We start from the raw sequence: 26,891 nt of genomic DNA, 5'->3' as shown, positions 1-26,891 counted from the left end.
ACTTGGAGAGAGCTCAAGTTCCGAAGAGGGGAGGTAAGGTTGTTCCAGAGCTCAGTGATTTTGAAGTGGAGGGAGGTCCCTAGCTTTCCTGTGTGGGAAATGCCTTTTAGCGAGGGGAAGGATAGTTTTAATTTGTGGGAGGATCTGGTGGTATTAGGGTTTGAGGAATTCCAAGAAAGAGGGATGAAGGGAGGGAGGATACCATATAGGATTTATATATCACTTATAGTCTAGGAGCTGATAATCAAAACTTAAACATGTCTAAAAACCCACCCAAGTTGGCACTTGGACAACCTAAAAGACAGGTCGTCCAAGTGCCGATAATCAAACTTACTTTCTGGACATGTTGCGGGACTTTTTATGCCTCTGAATGCCGCTGTATGCCCAGAGCTGACAGGGGCATATCTGGAGGAGTGGTTAAGACAGTATATGGGCGGGATGGGGGCCGGCCTAGACTTAGTCGTCCTGCAGGGATAATCGAATGTTTTACTAGACATCCTGGACGAAACTCAAATGTTGTGAGTTAGACAATGTAAAAACAGGTATAAGTGCAAAAAAAGTATCCAAAATGACAAGAGAACCACCATAAAGACACAGTAAAGACCCCCACACACTCCCCCCACAAAATTTAGAATAAAAAAGTACATACCTGTCTCCAGAACATCAATACCTGGTATAGGAAAGCCTAGTAGAGCTGCACACAGGTGTCCTAAATAGCCTTGGGGGTGGCTGGTGAACCATAGAGAGGAGGACCCAGGCCAATAAGCCACTCTAACCACCACATTGATGGTGGAACATGTACACCCACCAAACCTTACTCTACTGCCAAATAGGCACCACCTGCAGCCATAAGTTGGGTATAGTGGCTTTTTGGGAGGCTCACCATAACCTATAATGGAGTTCTGGTGAGGTGTTTATCTGGCACCCTTTTTGTGAAGTTCAGCAGTGCTCTGTAAGGTGCTCCACTGCTCTGTTGCCATGTCTGGGTGGTCAGTCCATTACAAGAACACTGCTCTTGTGGCATACCGAGCCATGGCATTAATCTTCTGCTAATGCCTCACTGGGTTCTTAGGTACTGAACCAAGGCCTTCTTGGCAGGTAACTTGTTTGCCTCTGATGTTATGTAATTTTAGGTTGGATTTTGTACTTCAATAGGCTTCCATGGCTGTGAATAGAAGTTTGAATATTTATTTATTTATTTATTTTAAAATTTTCTATAGCACCAAAAATCTCAGCGATTTCCAAAGTTACATATATAAAAACATAGAATTACACATACAGTTCAAAATCATGACACATCTGGTTAATAATATAAAAATATACCCTTTGCAATACTTTTAACACAGTGGTCTCAAACTCGCGGCCCGCCAGGTCCTATTTTGAGGCCCTCGGTATGTTTATCATAATCACCAAAGTAAAATAAAACAGTTTCTTGATCATATGTCTCTTTAGCTATAAATGACAATATTATTATTAAGACTTAGCCAAAAGGAAAGATTTATAAACTATAAAGAGTTTTACCTCATGCAAAATTGCCATTTCTTTAATAAGAAATTAGCTATTTTTTCTGAGGCCCTCCAAGTACCTACAAATCCAAAATGTGGCCCTGCAAAGGGTTTGAGTTGGAGACCACTGCTTTAACAGATACCCATCAACTATAATTAAGAAAAAGCAAAACAGTTTCAGAGGAATAATTATCATATCATAAGTAAGCATCCACGAACAACTTGGTCTTAAGCAGTTTAAAAAAAATGGAGTGTTCCATGCACAATCTGATTTGACCATTCAGATTATTCCACAAAGACATCCCAGCAAGTGTAAACATTTTTGTTTTTGTAGACATATATTTTATATGCATAGGTGACTGACATATTAACTTCATACAACTTCAATATTGGTCCCTTTTGCTTTTTGTAGAGTTGGCTGTGGAGAAAATCAGTGACCCTAAGCCAGAACCAATTGAAACATCACTTCCAGATTCCATCAGTTCCTCAAGTGCGCCGGTGGCAATTCCAGTGATGACATCATCAGAAAGTGACAAATTGCTTCCTCCTGATTCCCCAGTGGATCGGCCAAAGCTTCACGGAGCTATTCCCACTCCAGTGATCATCGCTCAAAAGATCTGTGAGAAACAAGTGGACAACGCGAGCCCTACCCCCACCTCTCCAAAAGAAACGAGAAAAGCAAACAAGAAAAGCGTTGCAACGTCACCCATGGCGGACGGAGATCTTTTCTTCAGTTATCCTGCGGTGGCCTCAAACAAAACTAGATTTCCAAGCAATATCAATGTCAGCAGGAGCGGGAAAGAATACAATAAAACCATTTCAAAGGCGGCTGTCAATGTGCAGGAGCGCAAGGCCCAGGTGTTGTCTAATTTAAATGGCGCCTCTTTACTTGCTGAGGAGCTGGAAGAACTGGGGCATCGAAGTGAGCCCTCGCGGCAGGGCAAGAGTTCATACTTTAGAGATCTGACTTCTGAACAAGTAAAATACGAAGCGCTGACAAAGCTGGGCCTGGTAAAAGAAACACCGGTCCAAGTTGAAATACTGCTTGATCCAGTTGCCCAGCCTGCTTCAACTTCCACAGTTGCCCCTACTACCTTGTCTACTCCAGCTTCCATGGTTGCCCCAACTGTTTTGCCTGCTCTAGGTATGCAGGTTGCCCCTGCTGACTTGCCTGCTCCAGTTGCCCAAGTTTCTCCAGCTGCCTCGCCTGTCCAAGTTGATGATTACAAGTTGCAGCACAGACTGCCGGAATCTCATGAAAAGTGTTACAACAGGCGCGATAATATCAGTGATATCTTAAAAAGTGAACCTAGCCCCTTCATTCCTGCGGGCAAAACAGTGACTTTGAAACCTGAGCCTGTCCCTGCAGAGAGCAAGCCCGCCCGTCAGAGTGTATCACAGTGTGTGCGTGACCCAAGGCTGCCAAGCTTTGCTCAGGACGCGAGGAGGACATCTTCCCAGCCTAGGCCCTCGAGGTTCAGACCACAGAGTATCACAGTTCAATTTTCAGGACGTGACTCTTCGGAGGAGGCCAGGAGAGCCGCACTGCGGAAACTGGGGCTTCTGAAGGAGACGGCGTAATGCACAATGCTCCGCTGAATGGAAATGGAACGATTGGCTTTGGATGTGCCAGACCAGAGGATCAAAATAACTTTCTTTTAAGTTGTGGGGCTGCTAGAAAAATACTGTATCACATGCACCAAAAAGTACTTCAGACTGAGGTACCAACAGAACTGGCATGCCCAGAATTCTTTGATGCACTGTTTGCCTTTCTTGACACAAAGTAGAAAAACTTTGGAATTTGGTCTTTGCTTTACTGGAGATCAGCTGCATTAGTCAGGGAGGGAATAATTAATTGGGCTTTTTACCCCCCCCCCCCCCTTTTTTTATGTGGTTGTCAAATTAAATTGGCCTGTTCTTCCTGTATATTGCTTTTATTTGAACACCAGGGAAAAATGTATTCAAATTAAGTAATGCTAAACATTCTGTTTCTTGGCAGCAAGTCTAGAATACTGAATACCTTTTGCTTTCATCACATGCCATCGTCACATCATACCTGTTTAACAATGATTGACGCATTCATTTTCCTCTGTCCCTCATTCAGTTCTCTGTGTAAAGATGTCCAGCTACATTCCTGTGTGTACGCTATGCAGGTGGTGAGGGCTGTGTATGCTCAGGAGGAAAGACCCACATGGCCATGTGATCTTATTAATACAATGGCTGTGTGACAGAATGGTAAGAGAATCAAATTGTAGGGTGAGAGAGTAGCCTTGTGCTATTCATATTTAAAGAAACCGACATGAACTCTCTCGTAACTCCTATTTGAAAGGGACATTGTTATATGATGGCTGATCAGGATCCTTCGGCCCAATCCTACTCCTTTCTGGTTCTCCAGCAATTTTATGTCATTGAGCAGGATAATTCCTAGACTTAAATCGACACCAGCCTCTCTTATATCTATGCCATAAATTCTATTGCCACCACTGCCCCCTCTGCCTGTCCCAAGCATGTTTCTAGTCCATTAGTAATGGTTTATACTGCTTCTGCTGCTAGGCTATTCCAGGCTGCACTGTGAAACCATGACAGGTCCAGAAAAACGAGCCTTGTGGGTTAGGGATGAGTGTTTGTTTGATTTGCTCAGGAACAATATAGGGCAGAGAAGAGAGAGAGTCCCTCCTCTTACCTATAATGTAAATTGTAATATATTTCTTTGTCCTGTTCTAGCAGAAGGGGAAAGTTTGGTTTTTGTCCTCTTGTGCGTTCATATCATGTGAGAATTGTCTGAAACAGAAGTTTCATGCAAAACATCTGCAGACTTTTGCTGATTTGTGTTGGGTGCTCATAAGCTTGTTAATGAAATTCCCTCCAGGTAGGAAAAAAGATCCATCAAAAATAGGAACCTGTTTTCCAAATGGGTCTCTTGCCAAGAACCTCTGCAACTTGCTGTTTTTTTTTAATTTTAACTTTTATTTGTATGCTTCACCTGGAGATTTAGCAGGGAATTCATCAGAGGGCACTAACCGCTAGAGACGCCTATTATATTCCTATGGGTGTCTTTAGTGGTTCGCGCATATTACCGTGCTTAGCGCCCTTTGAATGTTGAGATTAAAGAAAAGGATGTGGCTAGAGAGGATTTTAACATTCAGCTGTGAATTTCAGAATAGTTCATGCCTTCTTTAGAAAGGAGAACAACCACAGGCAGGATTTTAATGCACGCAAGGGAGGGGGGTGTTCGTTCTTTTTTGCTTATGTATATTTTGTATACATTTTTGGGTTTAGAAATGAAAACCGTGCCTTTGATTCCTGTAAAACCAGAGAAGGCCTGTATGTTACTTTGTGAAGAAGCAGTCACGATGTTTTAAAAGCTTCGTGGCATACTTTAATAATAATCTTCTCAAATAATTTTATTTAGTTTGCATGTGGATATTATTCACAATTCTTAACTGGAGCCATTTATTGATGGTACCGATGACTTCAAATGTAAGGCAACGCGTGTGGAGCCTCTAATTTTACAGAACTGTCCCGGAATTGGGCGTTTGTTTTATTTAGGCCTTTTCAGCTTGCACTTTTTTTTTTGCTTTTTAATTGTTTAGCAGGCACCAGTGCTAAGCTCATTGTAATTTTCTCTTCTTTAAAATAATTAAAAGTGGAAGGGTGGAATATACTTTTTAAAATACATTTGGAATTTACTGCTTGATGTGTAGCATTGTGTGTCTCTGGTGCCTGAAGCTTTAGCCAGCAAAGCCATAATGAAAGCATAATACTCTCTGGATCTCTCTGTGTCTAAATGTTAACTGAATATTTTGGTTTCAAGTTTTTATTCTGTGTGTTAGAATGGCATTCCAGATTTGATTTAGAGCAGAGTACAGTAGATATATTTATTTATTTATTATTCCTGTGTTTGTGAAACCTCCAAAGGTGTCCACAAACACTTTTTTTTTTTTTCTTTTAGGGGGAGAAAATGTCTTGGTGCTTATGAACAGTTGGACACCAATTTGAAATTCAGTTCAAACTGGACCGTGGTTGTTGGTTCTGAATCAGTGTTTTCTTCCCTTTTGACCATCCCCTTATTCGCATGTGCCCCTAAGCTGATCAGACCTCGTTGCTTATCTCATCTTTAATGTTTTATTATGAAGAGTGCCACTTAATAAAAGTGTTTTGCACCTTGTCAGGCTAATTCTTACCACATTTTTCTTGCAGATCAATAAATCATTGAGTGTTGGCTGCAAGTTTAAGGCTTGAACTGAGCTAGTCTAGTAGGTATGCAGGGCCTGAAAGCAGTGTGTGTTCTTTCCCCATTAACTACTTATGATATTAATACTTCTTATCTCCCGTTAAAAACTGTGCAGGTATGTTTAAAAATAGTAAAGGGTAAAGCAACAAACAGCCTTTTTTCATGCCCAACAGCTTTAAAAGCGTTTGCAGGAGGAGTGCAGAAAAGCGTAGTCCTTATTGCAAAAGCTTGGCCAAAAAAGTACATCTTTCTGCCTGTGGTGTGCCTTGAGTAAAATACTCCTGAAATATAGGAAAATATATATTTTTAAATGCAAAATGAGTTTTCTTGCACATTTTATAGGTAAGAGCAGGCATAGGTGATTCCTAGCTGCTTTATAATGCCTCTAGGTCAGGGATCTCAAAGTCCCTCCTTGAGGGCCGCAATCCAGTTGGATTTTCAGGATTTCCCCAATGAAAATGCATTGAAAGCAGCGCATGCACATAGATCTCATGCATATTCATTGGGGAAATCCTGAAAACCCGACTGGATTGCGGCCCTCAAGGAGAGACTTTGAGATCCCTGCTCTAGGTGAATCTCTCATGGGACATCATACCCAGGTAAAAACAAACCCTTGTTTGATTTGGTGTTGGAACACTCCGCATCGTGCAGTGGGCAAAGTGGTATTGCTCTTGTGCCTTAATATTAAAATCAATTGGATAATGGTAAAAGTGGCCTGACTAGGAGTAAATGACTGGCTGCCTCTGTTTTGCCCTCTGTGAAATGAAGAGTTCTGAGGTCATGGGTTAAGGTCTAATTTTTATCCTTGTACCCTTTTCTAAGTGTGTACGGATTTAAAAATGAACAAACAGGCCATTGCCAAAGCATTACTCATGCCACGGATTTACATGCCAGTTTTCAGAGGAAGAACAGCCTCACTTTGCCCTCCTAGTGCCTGCACTTACATGGAAGAGCCGCAGTATTCCTGATGCCCTGTTACTGCCAGTAATATGTGCTTGGAAAAAGTTTTCATCGAATGCAATTTTTTTTTTAAAAATTGGTGGTGGTTATTTTTTGTTTTTAAAACTATTTTAGTCTGAGTGACGGTGCATGTAACAGGTTTAAACCAAGTTCTGTGCATTAATGGTTAACTTATTTATTTCACACTGAATTGGCTTCTGATTTTTGTGCAGAGATGAAAGCAAGTCACTTTATTCTTTGGGGGAAAAATCATTCAAGCTGTTTACATTTATTTTATAACTTCTGCTTTTGTGTATCTGCCTCGACCCCACTAAATGACTTAAATTAATAATAAATTTTTCTTTCCCTTATTTCATTTAGTTGTCTTCATTCTTCTGACACACAGTAGATAGATTGTGAAACTGGGACAGAAAGGGAAAATGCTTGAAGTACCTGTATGTGAACCGCTTTGAGTGTGGTGGTAAAACTACAAAAAGGTGTTATAGAAGTCCCAATCCCCCTTCCCTAATTCATCTTCCAGATTTGCAGATATCGTTTTGTGAAAACAAATTGTAGCCCTTTCTAGAGATGCCATATTTTAGTTATCTACTGCATGCTCCATATTATCTAATAGCTTTGAAAATTATATATTGCTTTTTCTGTGTGGTTACACAAAGCAGTTCACATATTTTAGTCAGGTACTTATTTTGTACCTGAGGCAAGGAAGTGTTAAGTGACTTGCCCAGAGTCAGAAGGAGCAGCAGTGGGAATTGAACTCACAACCTCAGTGCGCCGAGGCAATTGCTCTAACCACTAGGCCCCGCCTCCACTCCTGGTGGTCTATGTTGCTAGCTTCCCTTAGTGTGAAGCGTTTCAGTCTCTGGTAACCAGAGCTGAGATTGTGATGTCATAATGCCTCATTCCACCAATAAGAGTCAACCTCATCAGTGATGTCACAATAGCTTGATCGTAAAGGGTAAAGGACTTGCTACACTGCTTTTCTGTGTGGTTACATTCAAAGCGGTTTACATATTTTTTAGACTGGCACTTAATTTTATAGCTAGGGCAATGAAGTGTTAAGTGACTTGCCCAGTGAAATGAACAAGATCCGTTTCTTGGTCCCGAAATCGTCCTGCATACACTCTGTCATCTATTCAGACGTCTGCAGGCAATTCCCCTTAGAAAGAAAGAATACGCAGACAGTGTTCTAAAGGGATAGCCTGTTTTATTATCAGTGTACATTCATTTATATATCTTTTACATGGGTCAGTGGTATTAGCAGATGACGTAAGTACAGACCATATCTGGTGACAGGATACATAGGCTTCAAAGAAGTAATCAACACTAAGAAAGGGGGGGTGTGTGAATGAGCAGGATATGTACTTCATTGTTTAAATCAAAAGGTGTAAAAAGCTTCCCTTATCACTCTCAACCGGTACATGGCAGTGGGGGGGTTGAGCCTTCATTGTCTCAGACAGCCAACTTCGTTAACATGATTAAATGACCTCTTCCCAAACATCAAGTTTTTTGATTACCTCCAGCATAGACAGAGACAGAAAACTTATCCTTTCAAATGTGTCCTTTCACCCAGAGTCATAAGGAGCTGCAAGTAGGAATCAAACTCACAACCTCAGGGTGCTGAGGCAGCTGTTCTAACCACTAGGCCACTTAATGACTACAAGACACCATTATATTGTCTATATTATTAATTATGTCATCTTTGTCCTGTCTTGATTACATTGTGGATGTACTTTGTGACCCGTTCTGGGCTCCTTTGGGAGGACGGGCTAAATAATTGAGCAAGTAAATAAATAAAATAAATTTGGGGATAGCACCAGGTTAAGTGGAGAATCTGGAAAACCATTCAAAACATCAAATATGTTTTTTGTTTTGGGGCAAAGGAGCATTGAGTGACTTTTGCCCAGAGTGATGTGGGACTCGAACCCAGTTCCCAAGTTCTCAGGCCACTGCCCTGACCACTAGGTGGCTCATCCACATTAATGATTCTATCAGTGCGGTTTTCAAAGTTGGCTGCCACCAGTGTTAATTGGGGGGGGGGGGGGTGGAAATAATGAAATGACAGGTCATTTGGCCCCTTATCTATCCTCAATATGACGCGGTGTGTTGGCGCACCTGTAGGCAAGAGGGGTCTTTTCTTCATATCTGGTGGTCTTGTCCTAGGGTTAAGGAATATTGGAATATGGTGGGGCAATGAATTGTCAGTATCACGGGGATGCATTATCTGGTCTTGTTAGAAAGTTGGTTGCTTAATGCTCCAATCCATCTACAGATGATCTGCGCATGTGCGTGGATGACACAACAGCGATCTGTGCAAGCAGATGGGGCGTTCCTCCGATCACCCATCTGCATATTTTAGGTTCCAGAATGTGTTGGACCTGCCCGGATCGGGCCCGATCAGGCAGGTTGATGAATCTAGCCCTTTAGAGAATCAGGGCCTTAGCGGGCTTTAATTTTTACGGTTAAAGTGTAGTCTTGTTAGAATGTTTATTTTCTTATTTTTCCTTTTTCTCTACTTTTCACTTCTTTATTACTCTCTAGGTACTTTAGTTAGATTGTGAGCCTTCGGGACAGTAAGGGAATTTCTAAGTACCTTTCTTACTTATAATTTTAATGTATATTTTCTGTAAACCGCTTAGAACCTAACGGATGTAGCGGTATATAAGAAATAAATTACATTACATTACATTACAATCCCGGGATGTAAGCCGGCATTATTCATAGTTACATTAGCTAGACTAGTCCTCGCCAGTTTTTGGTATACAAGACGCATACCAGATCGGACCTATATGCTTACTCGTTTAGATTATATACATTTGATGTGTAAATTGATAGCAATGCGTTGCATGCATATGGCCCCTTATCAAAAAATTTGTTTTATTTATGTGACATGGAAGGAGTCTAGGAGGTAAGAGGCTTTGTGTGTGGAGGGGTTGTCAAAGTTTGGGGGTGGTTCTTGGGTTAAGGGATGGGTGGGGGTGATTATTTGGGTACAATAGCTGGACCCTTTCTTGGGGTATAGAGTTTTGTAACTCTTAGGTATAGGTTTTTTTTGCTGCACTCTATTGTTTTGGTTTAATGCTGTTATTTCTGAATTGCCAAATCATGCCATACTTTCTTTTTTGATAGACCTCCGAGTTAGTTGGGGAAGAGGGATTGTGGGGAGGGTTCGGGAGTATTTCTGGGAGGTTAAGAGACGTAAGATTCTGTACTGTTTTTTGGGTGTAACATAGAAACATAGAAATAGACGGCAGATAAGGGCCACAGCCCATCCAGTCTGCCCACCCTAATGAGACCCTCCCCTACTTTTCTCTGTGAAGAAATCCCACGTGACGATCCCATTTCGTCTTAAAATCAGGCACGCTGCTTGCCTCGATCACTTGAAGTGGAAGATTATTCCAGCCGATCAACCACTCTTTCGGTGAAAAAGTATTTCCTGGTGTCACCGTGTAGTTTCCCGCCCCTGATTTTCCATGGATGCCCTCTTGTTGCCATTGGACCTTTGAGAAAGAAGATATCTTCTTCCACCTCGATATGGCCCGTGAGATATTTGAACGTCTCGATCATGTCTCCCCTCTCTCTGCGTTCTTCGAGTGAGTAAAGCCGCATTTTATCCAGCCGTTCCTCGTACGGGAGATCCTTGAGTCCCGAGATCATCCGGGTGGCCATTCGCTGGACCGACTCAAGTCTCAGCACATCCTTGCGGTAATGAGGCCTCCAGAATTGTACACAGTATTCCAGGTGGGGTCTCACCATGGATCTATATAATGGCATAATGACTTCAGGCTTACGGCTAACAAAACCCCTACGTATACACCCTATGATTTGTCTAGCCTTAGATGAAGCTCGCTCCACTTGATTGGCAGTCTTCATGTCTTCACTGATGATTACCCCTAAGTCCCGTTCTGCTACAGTCCTTGCTAGGATCTCGCCATTAAGGGTGTAAGTCTTGCATGGATTTTGGCTGCCAAGGTGCATGACTTTGCATTTTTTGGCATTGAAACTCAGTTGCCAGGTCCCAGACCAGTGCTCCAGTAGGAGTAGGTCGTGTACCATATTGTCGGGCATAGAATTTTTGTCTGTTGTGCTCTTGCCTACTATATTGCATAGTTTGGCGTCATCGGCGAATAATGTTATTTTACCTCGAAGCCCCTCAGCCAAGTCCCTTATAAAGATATTGAACAGAATCGGGCTCAAGACTGAGCCATGCGGCACTCCACTGATCACTTCAGTCGTTTCAGAGGGGGTGCCGTTCACCACCACCCTCTGGAGCCTACCCCCAAGCCAGTCTCCAACCCATTTTGTCAATGTGTCACCCAATCCCATAGAACTCATTTTGCGGGAGGATCCAAGATGGCGATCTGAGACAGGACGCGCTGAGCTGCGTGTCCCAGGATTGTGCTTTTTCAATTTCTTTAACGGTAATCACTTACCGCGATGCCGAAGAGACGGGGCCAGAGTGCCGCTTCTGCCTCGCGGCGTCCTGGAGCCCCGGGTCTCGGGAATATTCAAGATTTACTGCGGCGCATGCAGGAGGTCGCAGCGACGTCGGATGGCGGCCCGCGGACAACACAGGGAGGCGAAACCAATGTGGATGCTCCTGGGCCCGACACCACACTGAGCCCTGACGTTAGGGCACCGCCCCCGCAACCCCAGACGACCAGCTCTCCCAGGGGCGGGGAAACCCCGGATTCATTGGTTTTCTCCTCTCCAGAGGCAAGTAAGGATCCACTGCAGAGCTTGGAGGCTGGAGCCCACTTTTCTAGGGCCCCCATGGAGATATCTTGGGGAATATCATCTCAACATGAGGGGGAAGGGCTGAAGACATCCCCCGAAGGACTTCAGAACGGTGAGCACTCTACATTTACACAAATTTCAACTGAATTGATTAAACCTGCAGAAGTGACTTTAGACTCTATCTGGGACTTAATGGCTGGTTTTGTTAAAAATATTACTCCTACACTTCAACAAATTGAAGGGAAAATTAAGGAACATGATAAGGAATTTAAGAATTTAAGAGAAGAAACGAATACTTCTAACTCATCTGTTCAAAAAATAGAAAAAGAAATTGTATCATTGAAACAAATTCAAGAGGCCTTAGTTAAAGACAATATTAACCTAAGGAAGAAGACTGAAATGCTTGAGAATAATTCACGCAGTAATAATTTAAGGTTAATTAACTTTCCAAGACTTGAGTTAGTAACACCTAGAGATATGCTTAAGAGATATCTAGTAGAGAACTTAGAGATACCCGAAGATTCATTACCACCATTTTCACGGGTTTATTATTTGCCTGATAAAGAACAAAATCAACAACCAAAAGAAAAACCTTCAGATCAAGAACTTCTAAATATATCACAGATCTTAGAAACATCTGAGAAGGATTTAGCATCACCAGCCACCATGATTATTACTTTAGCTTTGCCAATTGATAAAACATGGTTGTTAAAACTTTTCTTTAAAAATAGACAAAAAAGCTTTCTTGGTTATAAAATACAAATGTTCCCAGATTTGGCACGGGAGACGCAAAGGCGCCGCCGTGAATTTCTTCTTTTGAAACCTGGGGTTTTATCTTTGGGGGCAACCTTTTATTTGAGACATCCGTGTAAATGTATTGTATATCACCGTACTCTTAAATATGTGTTTTTTTAACCATCACAATTGACAAATTTCGTGGCTGTCTCGCCTGAATGTTAACAATCTTTGAGCCCTATATTTAGGATATTGTGACCTTATCTCAGTGCTATAGTTCTCAGTTTCTTTTATAATTTTCTTTCTAGATAATTTCACCAATTTTCTATAATTCTTGGATCCTAATTGTGGACTTGAGCATAAATAGTATATTTGTTTAATTTAAGATTTATATTGCTTTGTATTTGATATCTATCCTATTCTTGCTTTCTGTACAAGTGTAATACTTGAAATTTAAGTTGAAAACAATAAATAAAAAAAAAAAAAAAAAAAAAGAACTCATTTTGCTCAACAACCTGCAGTGTGGTACGCTTATCGAATGCTTTGCTGAAGTCCAAGTATACGATGTCCATGGAATCTCCAACATCCAGCTTCCCTGTTACCCAGTCAAAGAAGCTGATCAGGTTGGATTGGCAGGATCTCCCCTTGGTAAATCCATGTTGACGGGGATCCCGTAGATTCTCCTCTTTCAGGATCATATCCAACTGGCGTTTGATTAGAGTTTCCATTAGTTTGCTCACTATTGATGTGAGGCTCACTGGTATGTAGTTCGCAGCCTCCATCCTGCAACCTTTTTTGTAGAGTGGAATGACGTTAGCCGTTTTCCAGTCCAACGGGACTCTACCTGTTCTAAGGGAGAGATTGAAGAGCGCAGATAGTGGTTCCGCCAGGACGTCACTTAACTACACCTCTTCCCATTCTGCCCTCCCTGTCTCGGCGAAGTAAGTTGTAACCCGGTATGACCATGTCCCATCCGTGGGAATCCGTGAGCCAGGTCTCGGATATCGCCACCACATCCAGGTCAGTGTTCCTCATTTCAGTCTCTAATTCCAGGATCTTGTTGCCCAAACTGTGGGCGTTGACGTACATAGCCCTCCATTTCGTATGTTTGCTATGTCTCTGTGGGGATGTTCCCGCTTGAGCTACTTGGTCCCTTTTAGTACTAATTGCAGTTTGTGTACTTTCCCTAGACCCAGATTTACAATGTGTACCTACCCCAGACTCGGAAATATGTGTACCCTGTGGGGGAATACCCGCTTGAGCTACTTGAATTCTTTTAGTACAATTTGCAATGTGTGTACCCTCCCTAGACTCAGAATCACAATATGAACCTACCCCAGACTCGGAAATGTGTGTACTCGCTCCAGTCCCAGACCCAGACCCAGACCCAGAATTGCTGTGTCTACTTACCTCAGTCTCAAAAAAGTATTGGCAGCTTAGCTCGCCAGATATTCTGAAAATTTCAATAAAAATTACTGAGGTCAGAGACAACAAGAATTTCCCTCCTCCATTTCCAGGTGCACTAAAAACAGAGAAACATGATGGCAGATAAAGACCAAATGGCCCATCCAGTCTGCCCATCTGCAGTAACCATTATCTCTTTCTCTCTCTGAGAGATCCATGGTGCCTTTCCCAGGCCCTCATGAATTCAGACACAGTCTCTGTTCCAGCATCTACCACCCTTTCTGTAAAAAAGTATTTCCTCAGATTACTCCAGAACCTATCACCTCTTAACTTCATCCTATGCCCTCGCATTGCAGAGTTTTCTATCAAATGAAAGAGACTCGACTCACGCGCATTTACATCACGTAGGTATTTAAACGTCTCTTATCATATCTCCCGTCTCCTGCCTTTCCCCCATACGCCTTAACATGAAGACCACGCACCATTTTAGTAGCCTTCCTCTGGACTGACTCCATCTTTTTTATATCGGAATTGTACACAATATTCTAAATGAGGTCCCACCAGAGTCTAATACAGGGGCATCAATACCTCCTTTTTCCTACTGGCCATACCAAAGGAGTTTCATAAAGGTTCCAGGTCTACCTTTTGTGACACAGCACTCATTCCATATTAAGGTGTGGGGCATGGAGAGGCACTAATTTAATGCTAGAGCTGGATAATGGACTAAAAGGGCAACGAGGGACTTGACCCTCAAACGCCAGCAGCCCACTGAATCTTGCAGTCTAGGCACGGTACTCTTCAAACTGCAAACACGTCTTGTCCAAAGTAGTGTATATCTTGCTGGAATCGAAGAAGCCACAGGATGTACCTGGCATTCCAGACAAACCAATAATTTTCCCTCAGAAAATTAGATAATCCAGACGATTGCTGGTTTTGAGCTGATACCTACAGTCTCAGCTCTGATAAAGTAAAGTGTACAATTTTTGTGGGCTTTTAGGCAGAGGTTCTCACTTGGACGTGAGTAAGCGAGAGGAGTGTAGCTCGGTTGTGTCTTGAAAGTTTTCTTGTTTTTCCTCCTGCTATTTGACCCCACCCTATGCAGTTTAGCTGCTTTAACCCTCTTAACACAAAGAGCACAGACCTGCCTTTGTTCATAAAGCTTGGCTGGAACCTCAGGAAGTGTCAACTGCCTGCAGCAGGTAGCGACTTGTTTCCCTGCATGCTATGCTTGCTCTGGGTTCTTTGGTGCCCTAGTGCCTGCTCCCTGTGTCCTGACAGCTGGGAGGAGCACAATGCTGAAACCGTGGCACACCAGAAGCTGTTGCTGAGCTCTTGGCATGTACCCCAAGGCCCCTAAGCTGATGTTTTCTAGGAATCTGGATCCAAACTAAAATTCAGCACACAAACTAGCATAAAGGGGGAGCAGTAAACAAGCTGGACTAATTTACTACTCATACTATTATTTCTACAGCGCTGTACAGAGTCACAACAAAGACAGTCCCTGCTTGAAAGAGCTTACAATCAGGATGTCATGGATACAGTTAAGGGGAACGGTTAATCTGCTGGCTAGGCTGGTGGGCATTTGTAAACAGCTCTAGATTGTTCTGACTTCATGAAAGCAGCAAACGGCTACTATATATGCATTGAGAAAGCTCAGTAAAACTTTCCTGCCTATAAGTTGTTTGTTCACAATGTATGGCAATATATATTTCTCGCTCCAGAACAATCTTTGTACAATGAAGAATAATTAAGTCCTGGATGTATAATGGTGTAATAAATACTTCCTTAGGTATATGGAAAAGCCTCAGCCGCACCACTTCACCGCTTTAGTAATTTCAAACAGTGGGAAGAATTATGTGGTTCTCATCACCGGCTTACCCATTTCCGTTCATATTTATCCTTAGTCAATAAATTATTAAATTTTTTTAATATTCATAAAATTTTATAATAGAAAAACTTCAACTGCTTCATTTTATATGAATTTTGGCACTTATCTTTATCTCAGCCTCACTCGGGAGCTAAAACCCGACATGTTTCGCACATCCGTGCTTTATCAAGGGTCTCCCGAGGATATTCCTGTCATCCGACTCTATGTACTATTTAGAAGAGAAAGATCCTCGGGATCCTTGCGGTTGCTCTTTAAAAATCAGACCTACAAGGTTCAGGTGAGGTAATTTGTGGATGTAGCTTCAATTACCTTGCCTCAATATAGTTGAAAGTATTTATATTGTCCTGCAACAATGCCAAAGGTGGTGGCAGTCTGTGACATCTCCATTAGTCCAGCGTAACCCATGTCAGTTCTGAAGTACCCTCTTGCCAGTCAAGTTTTCAGGATATGCCCAATGAATATGCATGAAAGAAGTTTGCACATAATGGAAGCAGTGTATGCAAATCAAATTCATGCATATTCATTGGGGATATCCTGAAAACCTGACTGGCAAGGGGGTTAATATTGCATTAGTCTAATGCAGGGGTGTCCAATGTCGGTCCTCGAGGGCCGCAGTCCAGTCGGATTTTCAGGATTTCCCCAATGAATATACATGAGGTCTATTTGCATGCACTGCTTTCATTGTATGCTAATAGATCTCATGCATATTCATTGGGGAAATCCTGAAAACCCGACTGGATTGCGGCCCTCGAGGACCGACATTGGACACCCCTGGTCTAATGCCACAAATCAGCAAGCCAGATTCCTCTCTCTGACAGTAACAATGCCTCTAAATCAGGACGTTCTAAACCCAGTTCTCAGGACACACCCAGCCAGGTTTTCAGGATATCAATAAAATATGCACAAGATAAATTTGCATGCACCACTTCGAGTATGCAAACTTCTCATGCATATTCATTGAAGATATACTGAAAATCTGGCTGGCTGCATATGCACTGAGGACTGGGTTTGTTACAAGCTGCAAAAGGCATCACAGTAGTCTACTGGAGTGGATGAGGAGTTGCCTAGTGGTTAGAGCACCTTGGCGTGGTGAGTTCAATTCCCACTGTTGCTCCTTATGACTCTGGGGAAGTCACTTAATACTTCATTGTCACAAGCACAAAATAAGTGCCTGTCTAAAAAAATAATGTAAACCGCTTTGAATGTAACCAAAAGCAGTATAGCAAATCCTTTACAATCAAGCTATTGTGACATCATTGATGAGGTTGACTCTTATTGGTGGATGATGCATTATGACATCACAATCTCAGCTCTGGTTACCAGAGATTGGAACTCTTCATATACTACGAGGGGAAATTAGCAACATCGACCACCAGGAGTGGCCTAGTGGTTAGAGCTACTGCCTCAGCGCCCTGAGGTGGTGAGTTCAAATCCCACTGTTGCTCCTTATGACTCTGGGCAAGTCACAACACTTCCATGCCTCTGGTATAAAATAAGTACCTGTCTACAATATGTAAACCACTTTGATTGCAACCACCTAGAAAAAGTGGTATAAATTTCCATTCCCTTTACTCTTTCTACTAAAAAAGGACAAGGCATCAACCCTAGCACTAAAGTCACCCACAGTATGACACTAAGAAAGGATCAGATAGCTTAGCAGGGTTTAAAAGGCTTGAATAATTTCTTAAAAGAGAAGTCCATAGGCCATTATTGAAATGGTTTGGGGAAATCCACTGCTTATTCCTAGGATAAGCAGCATAAAATCTTTTACTACTTGGGATCTGGCTAGGTTTTTGGAACCTGGGTTGGCCACATTGGAAATAGGGTACTGGGCTTGATGGACCTTCAGTCTGTCCCAGTAAGGCAATTTTTATGTTCTGAGGATGAAAACTCCTTTTATGACTTGGAAAAAATGGTTTGGGCAGAATAAAAAGGCTTCTTTGGTGTACAGGACGGTTAAGTTTAAGGGTGTTAATAAATATTAAAGCTTTGGAACTCATCTGGGAATATGATTTGGGGGATGCTGTGGCAGAGGAGGAATGGGTAGTTTTTTGGACTAGAGCTTGTTACTCAGTCTTTATTTTATGTGGTTCATCAGGCTCTTTGGACACTGTATAAAGTGTCCAAGCTGTCAAGAAGCAGGCCTAGTGTGTGTTGGTCTTGTAATTTAGACATGGGGGTCCTTTAGCAGATGTGATTTGCATGTTCTAATGTACAACAGTATTGGGGGGTCAGCATGGGGGTGAATTGAGATTATTTTTATTTTTCAGGTTCTATTTAATAAGCTTGTAATTTTGCGGTCTGTGGCATTGCCTACGACTGCAGAGGACTAAAGCTAAATACAGTTACGGTTTTTATTTTATATAACCACCATTTTTAAGAAAAAGTCAAATCAAAGTGGTGTACAATTAATAAAAACAATGGACAATATTTAAAATAAAAACAACAAATAACCAAACTAGACACAAAAGGACAGGAAAGGTTTACAGTATCTTAAGGGAAAAAAAGCAGAATAGGAAGAGAGGGTAGGATTACATTAAGAATAAGAAAAAGTAAAGCTAAGCGTAAGATAGTGACTAATAGGTAATATGAATAAAGTGACAAGGAAATTAACTACCTGGTCAGAGTTATGAGAAAAAGATAAATTGTTTGATATGTTAATGGGGTTAGTGATACGACAGATTGTAACTGACTGGAATAGTTCTGCCTTATCTGAGTGTGCCTAGTGCAACGTTGTTTGTTTGGTACCCAAGTATGAGGAAGTAGCTGTGGTTAAAAAAACCAAAGCTTGCCTTGTTTTAAAAGGGTTTGGGGTTTGATGGGTTCTTCTGCTCAGTCTGCTGTATAAGTTTGTCGGGGGCTCGGTTGGGAGTGGGAGAGTTTTTGTACTTTGTTGTTGATAAACGTTAATAAAAAAACTTTGAACTAGAAAAATGGTTTGCAGAGATGTCAGTTTGCAGTTGAAACAAATTTGATCTGATCCCCTTATAAATTCTTAATTTCTGTTCAATTCCTGTAGAGAGAAGTGTCTAAAGTTTTCTAAAAGCTGACCCACTTAGATTAGTTATGGCTAATAAATCCAGTACTTGGTGCTGCTTCTGGGAGGATGGAAAATGAACAGAAACAAGAGGTTGGGCGGGGTAGGGAAGGCCTTTGGCTGTGATGTCATTACTAGGTGGTAAAAAAGAAAAAAACTCTAGGAATAAACCCCAAGAGACAGTTATCTTTAATGTTTTTCAAGCATCTGCCCCTTTATAAAGAACTGTATTGGAAGGGGGTGGGTCTGCCCCCTCTCCAGAAGGTCCACAATGACTTATTAATTAAACCAACTCAGCTTCTTTCTCCCTCTCCTCCAATACAACTGGTTACACACCCTGCCACTAGTTACACTCCAAACCAATCATGCTCAAGCCCTACTTGCGTCTCCTATAGTTGGCCTCCAGGATCCTCTCTGGCCCTCTAGTTAATTAACCCTTTCATTGGTGAAATGGCTGCTATACCTAACGATGTTGAACGAGCCAAGTAACAGGGATTTGGAGATGCAGATCTCCCTTATGAGCCATAAAAGACACATGTTGCTTCTGAGCAACAAGGCCAAATAAAGAGCTACAATCACCTGTGTGAATTTGCTGCTTGTGCTGCCTCTGGAACTGCTGTTCAGCTTCCCGCTGGCACCGTGTAAGGTTCTGTGACTTTGACCTTGATGGAGCAACCAAACTCTTGCCCTCTTCTCAAAAATCACATGAGAACCATGCAGGAGAAGTTCGAGCTGGGTCATTGCTAGAAGAAAACAGAATTGCAAGCCTCTAGAAAAAATGAGGAGGGGGGGGAAGGGTACGTGGATTGAGGGGAGAAAAAGCTGCACAGGTTGGTTGAGGCTAATGCTAGATCCTGTAGTAAAGCCAGGCATTAGGTAAACTATGATTTAGAAGGCTCAAACTAGCATGGCTTCAAGCACTTATGAAAAACGTATGTAAGGTCTGAGGGTACTTTTTAATCACAACATTTATATCAACTTGGCAAAAGGAAAAAGATCTCTTTGAAAACTGGCTCTTCCTAAGCATTCATGCAAATCTGCCTCTCTGACACGTGTGTAAATTGACCACAAGAATAGACCCAACAGGATTATCTATATTAACTTTACTAATGAAATCAAATATGGAAGCTGGCCATGTTCCAAAATCATCTTAATGGGTGATGCACACACAGGCTCACAGAGTCCTGGTGTACTTCAGGAGCAAGGTTTCTTTTCAGAATGGAGCTATTGTGTGTGCGTTACCCTTGACAAATATCATTTTGAAACAAGACCATGTTGGGTATTTGATTTCATCCATAAAGTTGATGTACATAATCCTGTTAGATCGTGGCTCCCTTATCCGGGGTGGATCTTGGTCTCTTTCTTTGGTTGGTTAACGTGTGTACTTTGCTAAGTTTTCAAAAGCCCTGTTTATGCACATTAAAAACATGCTTTTTGCCCAGAAATGCCTTCGAAAATGTTTCACTTGATGTTCATCAGAGAGCTCGGATTTGATACACTTGGAAGAAAAGTTCTCTCTGTTCAAACCAATGCAATTTCAAACTGCCAGTACAGAACATGAGGATCTGGTTTGCACAAATGAGTTATAGAACTTGTTCAGAGCAATGTGAGGAGAAGGAAAGATCGGTCTATCCATTTCAAATGGGGTTGGGTTTTTTAAAAAAAATTTGTACCTGATCTATCCTTGAGATAAAGACCAAGTTAAGAGAAAAGCAGGTAGAGATTTACTTGCAAAATATGTACATCTGCTGTCATGATACCTCTCCCCGTTCAGAATCACCAATACAAATTCCCTAACACTGGACATGAGTCAGAAGCACTTGCAAAATAAACATGTGTAACTATTATCAGTAACTTGTAAGGAACAGATTACTGAACAGTAAAACTGGGCAGGACAAGTTCTTGATGTAAGGTGTAAAATGTTCATGGTACAAAAGAAGTCCACACCTGTCTTATAGGTAACCAGAGCTAAATGTGCTGAGTCAAGGCACAAAACGCTGCACGAATCCTCACACCAAACTATATCGCAAGGTCAATAACATGGAGGACTGCGAAGATCTCCAAAAAGATCTGACAACACTGGAAAAATGGGCCAAAAAGTGGCAAGAGTTTCAACATAGGGAAATGCAAGGTCATGCATATAGGGAAAAAAAACCCCGATGTTCACTTACAAAATGGGGGGATCAGCGCTAGGGGTGAGCGACCTTGAAAGAGACCTGGGAGTGATGGTAGACACGACATTGAAGGCGTCGGCGCAGTGTGCCACGGCCTCAAGGAAAGCAAACAGAATGTTGGGTATCATTAAGAAGGGTATCACGGCCAGGACAAAGGAAGTCATCCTGCCACTGTATCGTGCTATGGTGCACCCGCACCTGGAGTACTGTGTTCAGTTCTGGTCGCCGTACCTCAAGAAGGACATGGAGGTACTTGAGAGGGTCCAGAGAAGAGCAACTAAGCTAATAAAGGGCATGGAGGACCTCTCATATACTGACAGACTGAAAAAGCTAGGGCTTTTCTCCCTGGAAAAGCGGAGACTTAGAGGAGACATGATAGAAACCTTCAAGATCATGAAGGGCATAGAAAAAATAGACAGGGACAGATTTTTCAAATTAAGGGGATCAATAAGTACAAGGGGGCACTCAGAGAAATTGAAAGGGGAGAGGTTTAGAACAAACGCCAGGAAGTTCTTTTTCACACAGAGGGTGGTGGATACATGGAACGCGCTACCAGAGGATGTGATAAACAGGAGCACGCTACAGGGGTTCAAAGCTTTGGATAGGTACTTGGAAGACAAAGGGATTGAGGGGTACAGATAAGAGTTAAGGTAGATTATAGGGATGGGATTAGAGGTAAGTTACAAAATTAATCAGGGACCACTGTTCAGGCACCACTGTTCAGGCACTAGGCCTGATGGGCCGCCGCAGGAGCGGACCGCTGAGCAAGATGGACCTCTGGTCTGACTCAGCAGGGGCAACTTCTTATGTTCTTAAAGCTGCCATAATTTCTTCAATTAACTGTGATGCCCCTCACTCTAGAGCAGGGGTGCCCACACTTTTTTGGCTTGTGAGCTACTTCTAAAATGACCAAGTCAAAATGTGTGAGAGGGAATGGACTATGCGTGGGTCTTTAATCTCTGCAGTGGTTATCTGGTCACTTTGTATACCTTGTTGGCACTTAAATGTTGTGAGACAATAAGTTTCATCCAGGATGTCTAGTAAAACATTCAATTATCCCTGCAGGATGACTAAGTCTAGGTCAGCCCACATCCCACACTAACCACTCTTCCAGGTATGCCCTGCACAGCAACATTCAGAGACATCAAAAGGCCGTCAACATGTCCAGAAAGTCAGTTTGATTATCGGCACTTGGCCAGCCTCACTAATGTCCTTCCAAAGAGCAATAAAGACCTTCCTCTTCCAACAATAGGGCCTCAACAGCGTCCTCAATTTACTCTCTGCTATGACTAGGCTGGACTCTTGAATAGTTCTGTGATTGTCTAAATGTAACCTAATTGTTGTCATGACTATTCTGTTCTTAAATTGATTGTGATTGTCAAATTGTAACCAGTTTTGAACTTCTGGGAAAACGGGATAAAAATAGGACATCCAAGTGCCGACTTGGGCAGGTTTTTAGATGCGTTTAAGTTTAATTATGAGCTCCTTAACCAGATATGGCCTCCAAAGCTGAACACAATACGCCAAGTGGGACCTCACCAATGTCCAGTACATGGGCATCAACAGCACCTTTCTTCTGCTGGTTATGCCTCTCTCTATACAACCTAACATCCTTCTGGCTACAGCCACCGCCTTGTCACATTGCTTCGTCGCCTTCAGAACCCCAAGGTTCCTCTCCCCATCCATGCAAATCAGCTTCTCCCCTCCCAGCACAGTATCACCTCTATGCTGATGACTCTCAGATGTACATCTCTAAACTTGACATTTCTACATAAATCCAGGCCCTTCTTGGCCTATCTGTCCAACATTGCTGCCTGAACACGGCCAATCTTTCCTCCTCAACACAGCTCGCCAGTTTAAGACACCACTCCCTCCTGCCAGAACCCCCGAAACACTGCCCAAAACTGCGATAGGGTGGAGGGATGCCCACTCCCTTCTGCCTGCAGGCCCCTCTGAACCGCCCACTTGCCGGGGGACTTTGAGGGGGCATTTGGGGGTTCCAGCAGGAGGGAGTGGGCATCTCTCTTGTCGATGTCAGGGATCTCCTTTCACAGCCTCTGTCTATCAGTACTCAGAGGAGTTTTAGTGTGGGTTGAATGGGGTATGAGATTGAGTTTATTATTTGGTTAGTCAAAGTTGGGGTTTTGCTGTTTCCTAGGAGGATGAAGTTTGTTTTGTCAGGGTTAAGTTTTAGTTTGTGTTCTTTCATCCATGTTGCTACTGTGTATTGTGCCTATAAGAACATAAGAAGTGCCTCCGCTGGGTCAGACCTGAGGTCCATCGTGCTCAGCAGTCCGCTCATGCGGTGGCCCAACAGGTCCAAGACCTGTGCAGTTATCCTTTAACTATACCCCTCTATCCCTTTTTCCAACAGAAAATTGTCCAATCCCTTTTTGAACCCCAATACCGTACTCTGTCCTATCATGCCCTCTGGAAGTGTATTCCAGGTGTCCACCACATGCTGGGTGAAGAAAAGCTTCCTAGCATTTGTTTTGAAGCTGTCCCCTTTCAACTTTTCCGAATGCCCTCTCGTTCTTGTATTTTTCAAAGGTTTGAAGAATCTGTCCCTCTCCACTTTCTCTATGCCCTTCATGATCTTGTAGGTCTCAATCATATCCCCTCTAAGTCTCCTCTTTTCCAGTGAAAAGAGCCCAAGTTTCTCTATCATGGAGGGCTCAAGTTGCTCGAAGGGGAGGAGGATGGTAATGTCATCTGCGTAGCTGTAGGAGGTAATGCCTAGTTTGTCTAGGTAGAAGCTTAGGGAGGCAATGTATAGGTTGAAGAGTGGGAGATAGGGGTGATCCTTGGGGAACTCCACATGGGTTGGACCATGGTTCTGATTTTTCTTTGTTTGTTTTGACTCTATAAGTTCTGGATTGTAAGAATCCTTTAAACCATGTTAGTACCTTTCATGAAATGTAGGCCAAAGTTTTCTGAATCTACATTTCAGCCACCTATCTTGGCTGAATCAGGTGCGATTCTGTAACCAGCATTGTCGGGTGATTTGACACGATTGGCGGCTGCTTCTAAGGCAACCACCGACATAGGCACCAGTTACAGAATCTGGCCCTTGGTGACTGCTTTAGATGGCAAGACATTAAGCAACAAAAAATGGGCAGGTCCCATTGGGAAAAATGCTGGATTCTGCAGCTGCTAAACTGGAAATAAATTGATTTTACTATGATATCTTCAATGAGTGGCTTGAGAGGGTATGAGATGGGGTGATTTGGGGCTGGGGTTGGGTGGGGATATGGATTTCCTTCCTTCCTTTCGTGTATGAATGTATGGTATGGGCTTTGACACAATAGAAAAAGAGGGAGTGGAATGTGTGCCCTGCATTGTTTTCTCTTTTCCACTACTGGATACTAGACTGTTTTAGGTAGGGGTTACTTGATATTTGCTGATGTATTTCCACTGTCTGTGCTGTACTCATTGTTATGCTTGTATAGCACTGTGTGTTCTAGTCTGTCAATAAAAAGATATATCTATATATATTTTTTTAAAGGGGGGAAATGAAAAAAAATTAATTCAGACTCATGCATATTCATTTGCAAAATTCTAAAAACCCGACTGGATTGCAGCACCCACCCCTGGATTAGAACATACAAGGAATACAATCTTCACCTTCGGTCTCTCAGAACAAAGCAACTAAATTTTAATGCCAAAAAATGTAAGGTAATGCATCTTGGTAGTGGTAATCCATGCAGAACATACACCTTGAACGGTGAAAACTTTACAAGAACTGTTGCAGAACGGGACTTGGGAGTAATCATCCGGGAAGATATGAAAGCTGCCAATCAGGTGGAGAAAGCTTCAGCCAAGGCTAGACAAATGCTGGGTTGCATCAGAAGGAGCTTTATCAGCCGAAAGCCTGAAGTCATACTGCCATTATACAGATCCATGGTGAGACCTCACCTGGAGTACTGTGTCCAGTTTTGGAGGCCACACTATCAAAAGGATGTGAAGAGAATGGAGTCGATCCAGAGAATGGCCACTAGGATGGTCTCGGGACTTAGAGATCTCCCATATGAAGAATGTCTGAGCAGACTGCACTTGTACTCTCTCAAAGAGCGCAGAGAAAGGGGGGACATGATAGAAACATTCAAATATATCACGGGCCACATTGAGGTGGAGGAATAAATCTTTTTTCTTATGGGTTCCACGACGACAAGAGGGCATCCACTAAAACTTAAGGGGGGAAGATTTCATGGTGACACCAGGAAATACTTCTTCACCGAAAGGGTGATTGATCGATGGAATGGTCTTCCACGCCAGGTAGTCGAGGCCAGTAACCTGCTCGACTTCAAGAGACGAAGGGACAAACAGGTAGGGTTGCTACAGAGTTATACTTAAAAGATGGATTCTCAAAGGAGGGAGGGTTGAGTGGGCAGACTTGTTGGGCCGCCAGCCCTTTTCTGCCATCATGCTCTATGTTTCTAAGGAGATTTCCTTTAAAAGTACACCATGAAGCTAAAAGTTTGACCAAGATACTCTCAGTGGGCAAGATCTACCATAGACGTAGTCTTCTGTTTAATGCTATGCTGAGAACCAATGTCTGAAGTTATACTGGACCAAACTTACCCTTCTCCCAAAAGCTACTAGAATACTGGTTTGATCTACCTGGCTCAAGTTGAAACGCCACCCAGTTTTTGGCTGGGGCACTGGTTGTGGGGCTTTTCAATGTCCCTGCTTTTGTCTTGTACATCACTTAGAAGTCATTATAGGCGATATTATCAAATTTTAAATAAATCTGAAACCAAAAGGGAAGTCCCAACTGTTGCTAACAGGAATGACAGAGGATAATGCCTACTCAGAAGTGTCTCTTTGGATTCCTATTAAAGTACATCCTAGAGGTTGTGTAACGTGATCACAAAAGGGTATAAAGAATAGTATAATGGTCTTTGATCCGATTCATTGTTTCCTTGATCAAAGAAATTATTTTCATTATAGGTCACAGACATATCTGAGGTCTTCAGCCTGTAGCCATAAGCTCCTGTGGGCTCTGATACTCACAGTAGACGTTCTCAATGCTTTCTCACCACACCTTCCATTGTTCACTAGTGACCTAAGGTCATATTTGTCTTGAGATAGAAACTGTGACAAATCTATATTGCTTAGAACATTTCATATGTACTAGTTCATGAACCTGATAAGACACTACATAGGAGCTGGGCACAATAGTCTGAAATATTTTCTTCTCCCAGGTTGTCCACAGTATGAGTGTCCTTCCCAGGAGCACAAGTAGAATTTCAGCAGTTTGGACTTCTTTAGAGTGGATTTGATCACCATGCTGTAACCTCTCAAATCCAAGAACCTTATGGACTCTAATTTTAAATTTATAGAGTGCATGGGGAGGGGGAATCTCCCATAATTGGAATATCTTTGATGTATGTATAAGTTTTATGACCATACCTTGCTTTGGAGGCATATTCTGAAAAAGCAAGTAATTAAACTTTAAAATTAATTTAAGGATTTTGGCAACAGGCATTCTCATGCCTTACTGAGGGAAAAGGTGTTTGAGAAATAGGAGGATGTACAACTTTTCTCTAATGTAAATGGAATGGTCTCATCGTATTTCCTTGACAAATTCTGTGAAGGCAATGTCTTCAAGAGGAGACTTTTCCCTTTCCTATGAAGGAGAGGGGTCTGAGGAGGTTATGTCTTTCTGGGTTCTTTGAGAGATATCTGGTGTCCTGACCCTGGAAAGGATTACGCTCAAATCTAGTAGATAAGCGGTACTCTCTGTAGGGTGCTTGGGACACATCTTAGTGGATGCCAGTCTCCTGGCATTCCACTTCAATGAGAACCAAGAACTCCTCAATATCAATGATGAAGTGTGAGAATCCTTTGCCAGGACTTCTAGAACAGTCAGTCCCAATGGCCTCTATTGAGTCTCAACTTTTAAAGGGATGTGTATGTATCCAATGCAACTCCTATGGTAGGTCCTTCCATGCCAATGTCTCCAACACCAATGCACCTGGGATGGATTTGTTTAAGTGAGAGCGCTTCCTTTTGCTCTTGTCAGCTAGGAACATTCTCTGTCATCACTGGCCACTTTACACAGCTGGAGATCTTGTTTTGGGGCTCATGGCATGCCAGGCACTACTTATCTGAATCTATATGGATATGGTTTTGCTCATACTTCTGGAGCTCTTCTGCTTCTTGGACATCATGACAAAAATAGTTTATGCAAAATTAAATAGCTCAGTGCTCAAAAACT

At 42.4% G+C, this 26,891-nt stretch overlaps 1 protein-coding gene across 2 annotated transcripts in view; it reads left to right on the top strand.

Annotated features, from left to right (window-relative positions):
- Positions 1–7,049, top strand: part of PROSER2 (proline and serine rich 2) — a 30,548-nt gene extending 23,499 nt beyond the window's left edge. For both annotated transcript variants that reach the window (XM_033959092.1, XM_033959093.1), the window contains exon 4: positions 1,918–7,049. In XM_033959092.1, coding sequence (XP_033814983.1) covers positions 1,918–3,086 — 1,169 coding nt within the window. In that variant the 3' untranslated portion in view covers positions 3,087–7,049. The remainder of the gene's footprint in view (positions 1–1,917) is intronic.
- The last annotated feature ends 19,842 nt before the right edge of the window (positions 7,050–26,891 follow it).

The sequence above is a fragment of the Geotrypetes seraphini genome, chromosome 9, assembly GCF_902459505.1.
Source record: "Geotrypetes seraphini chromosome 9, aGeoSer1.1, whole genome shotgun sequence".
Taxonomy (NCBI): Eukaryota; Metazoa; Chordata; class Amphibia; order Gymnophiona; family Dermophiidae; genus Geotrypetes; species Geotrypetes seraphini.
This window is presented reverse-complemented; position numbering and strand designations above follow the sequence as displayed.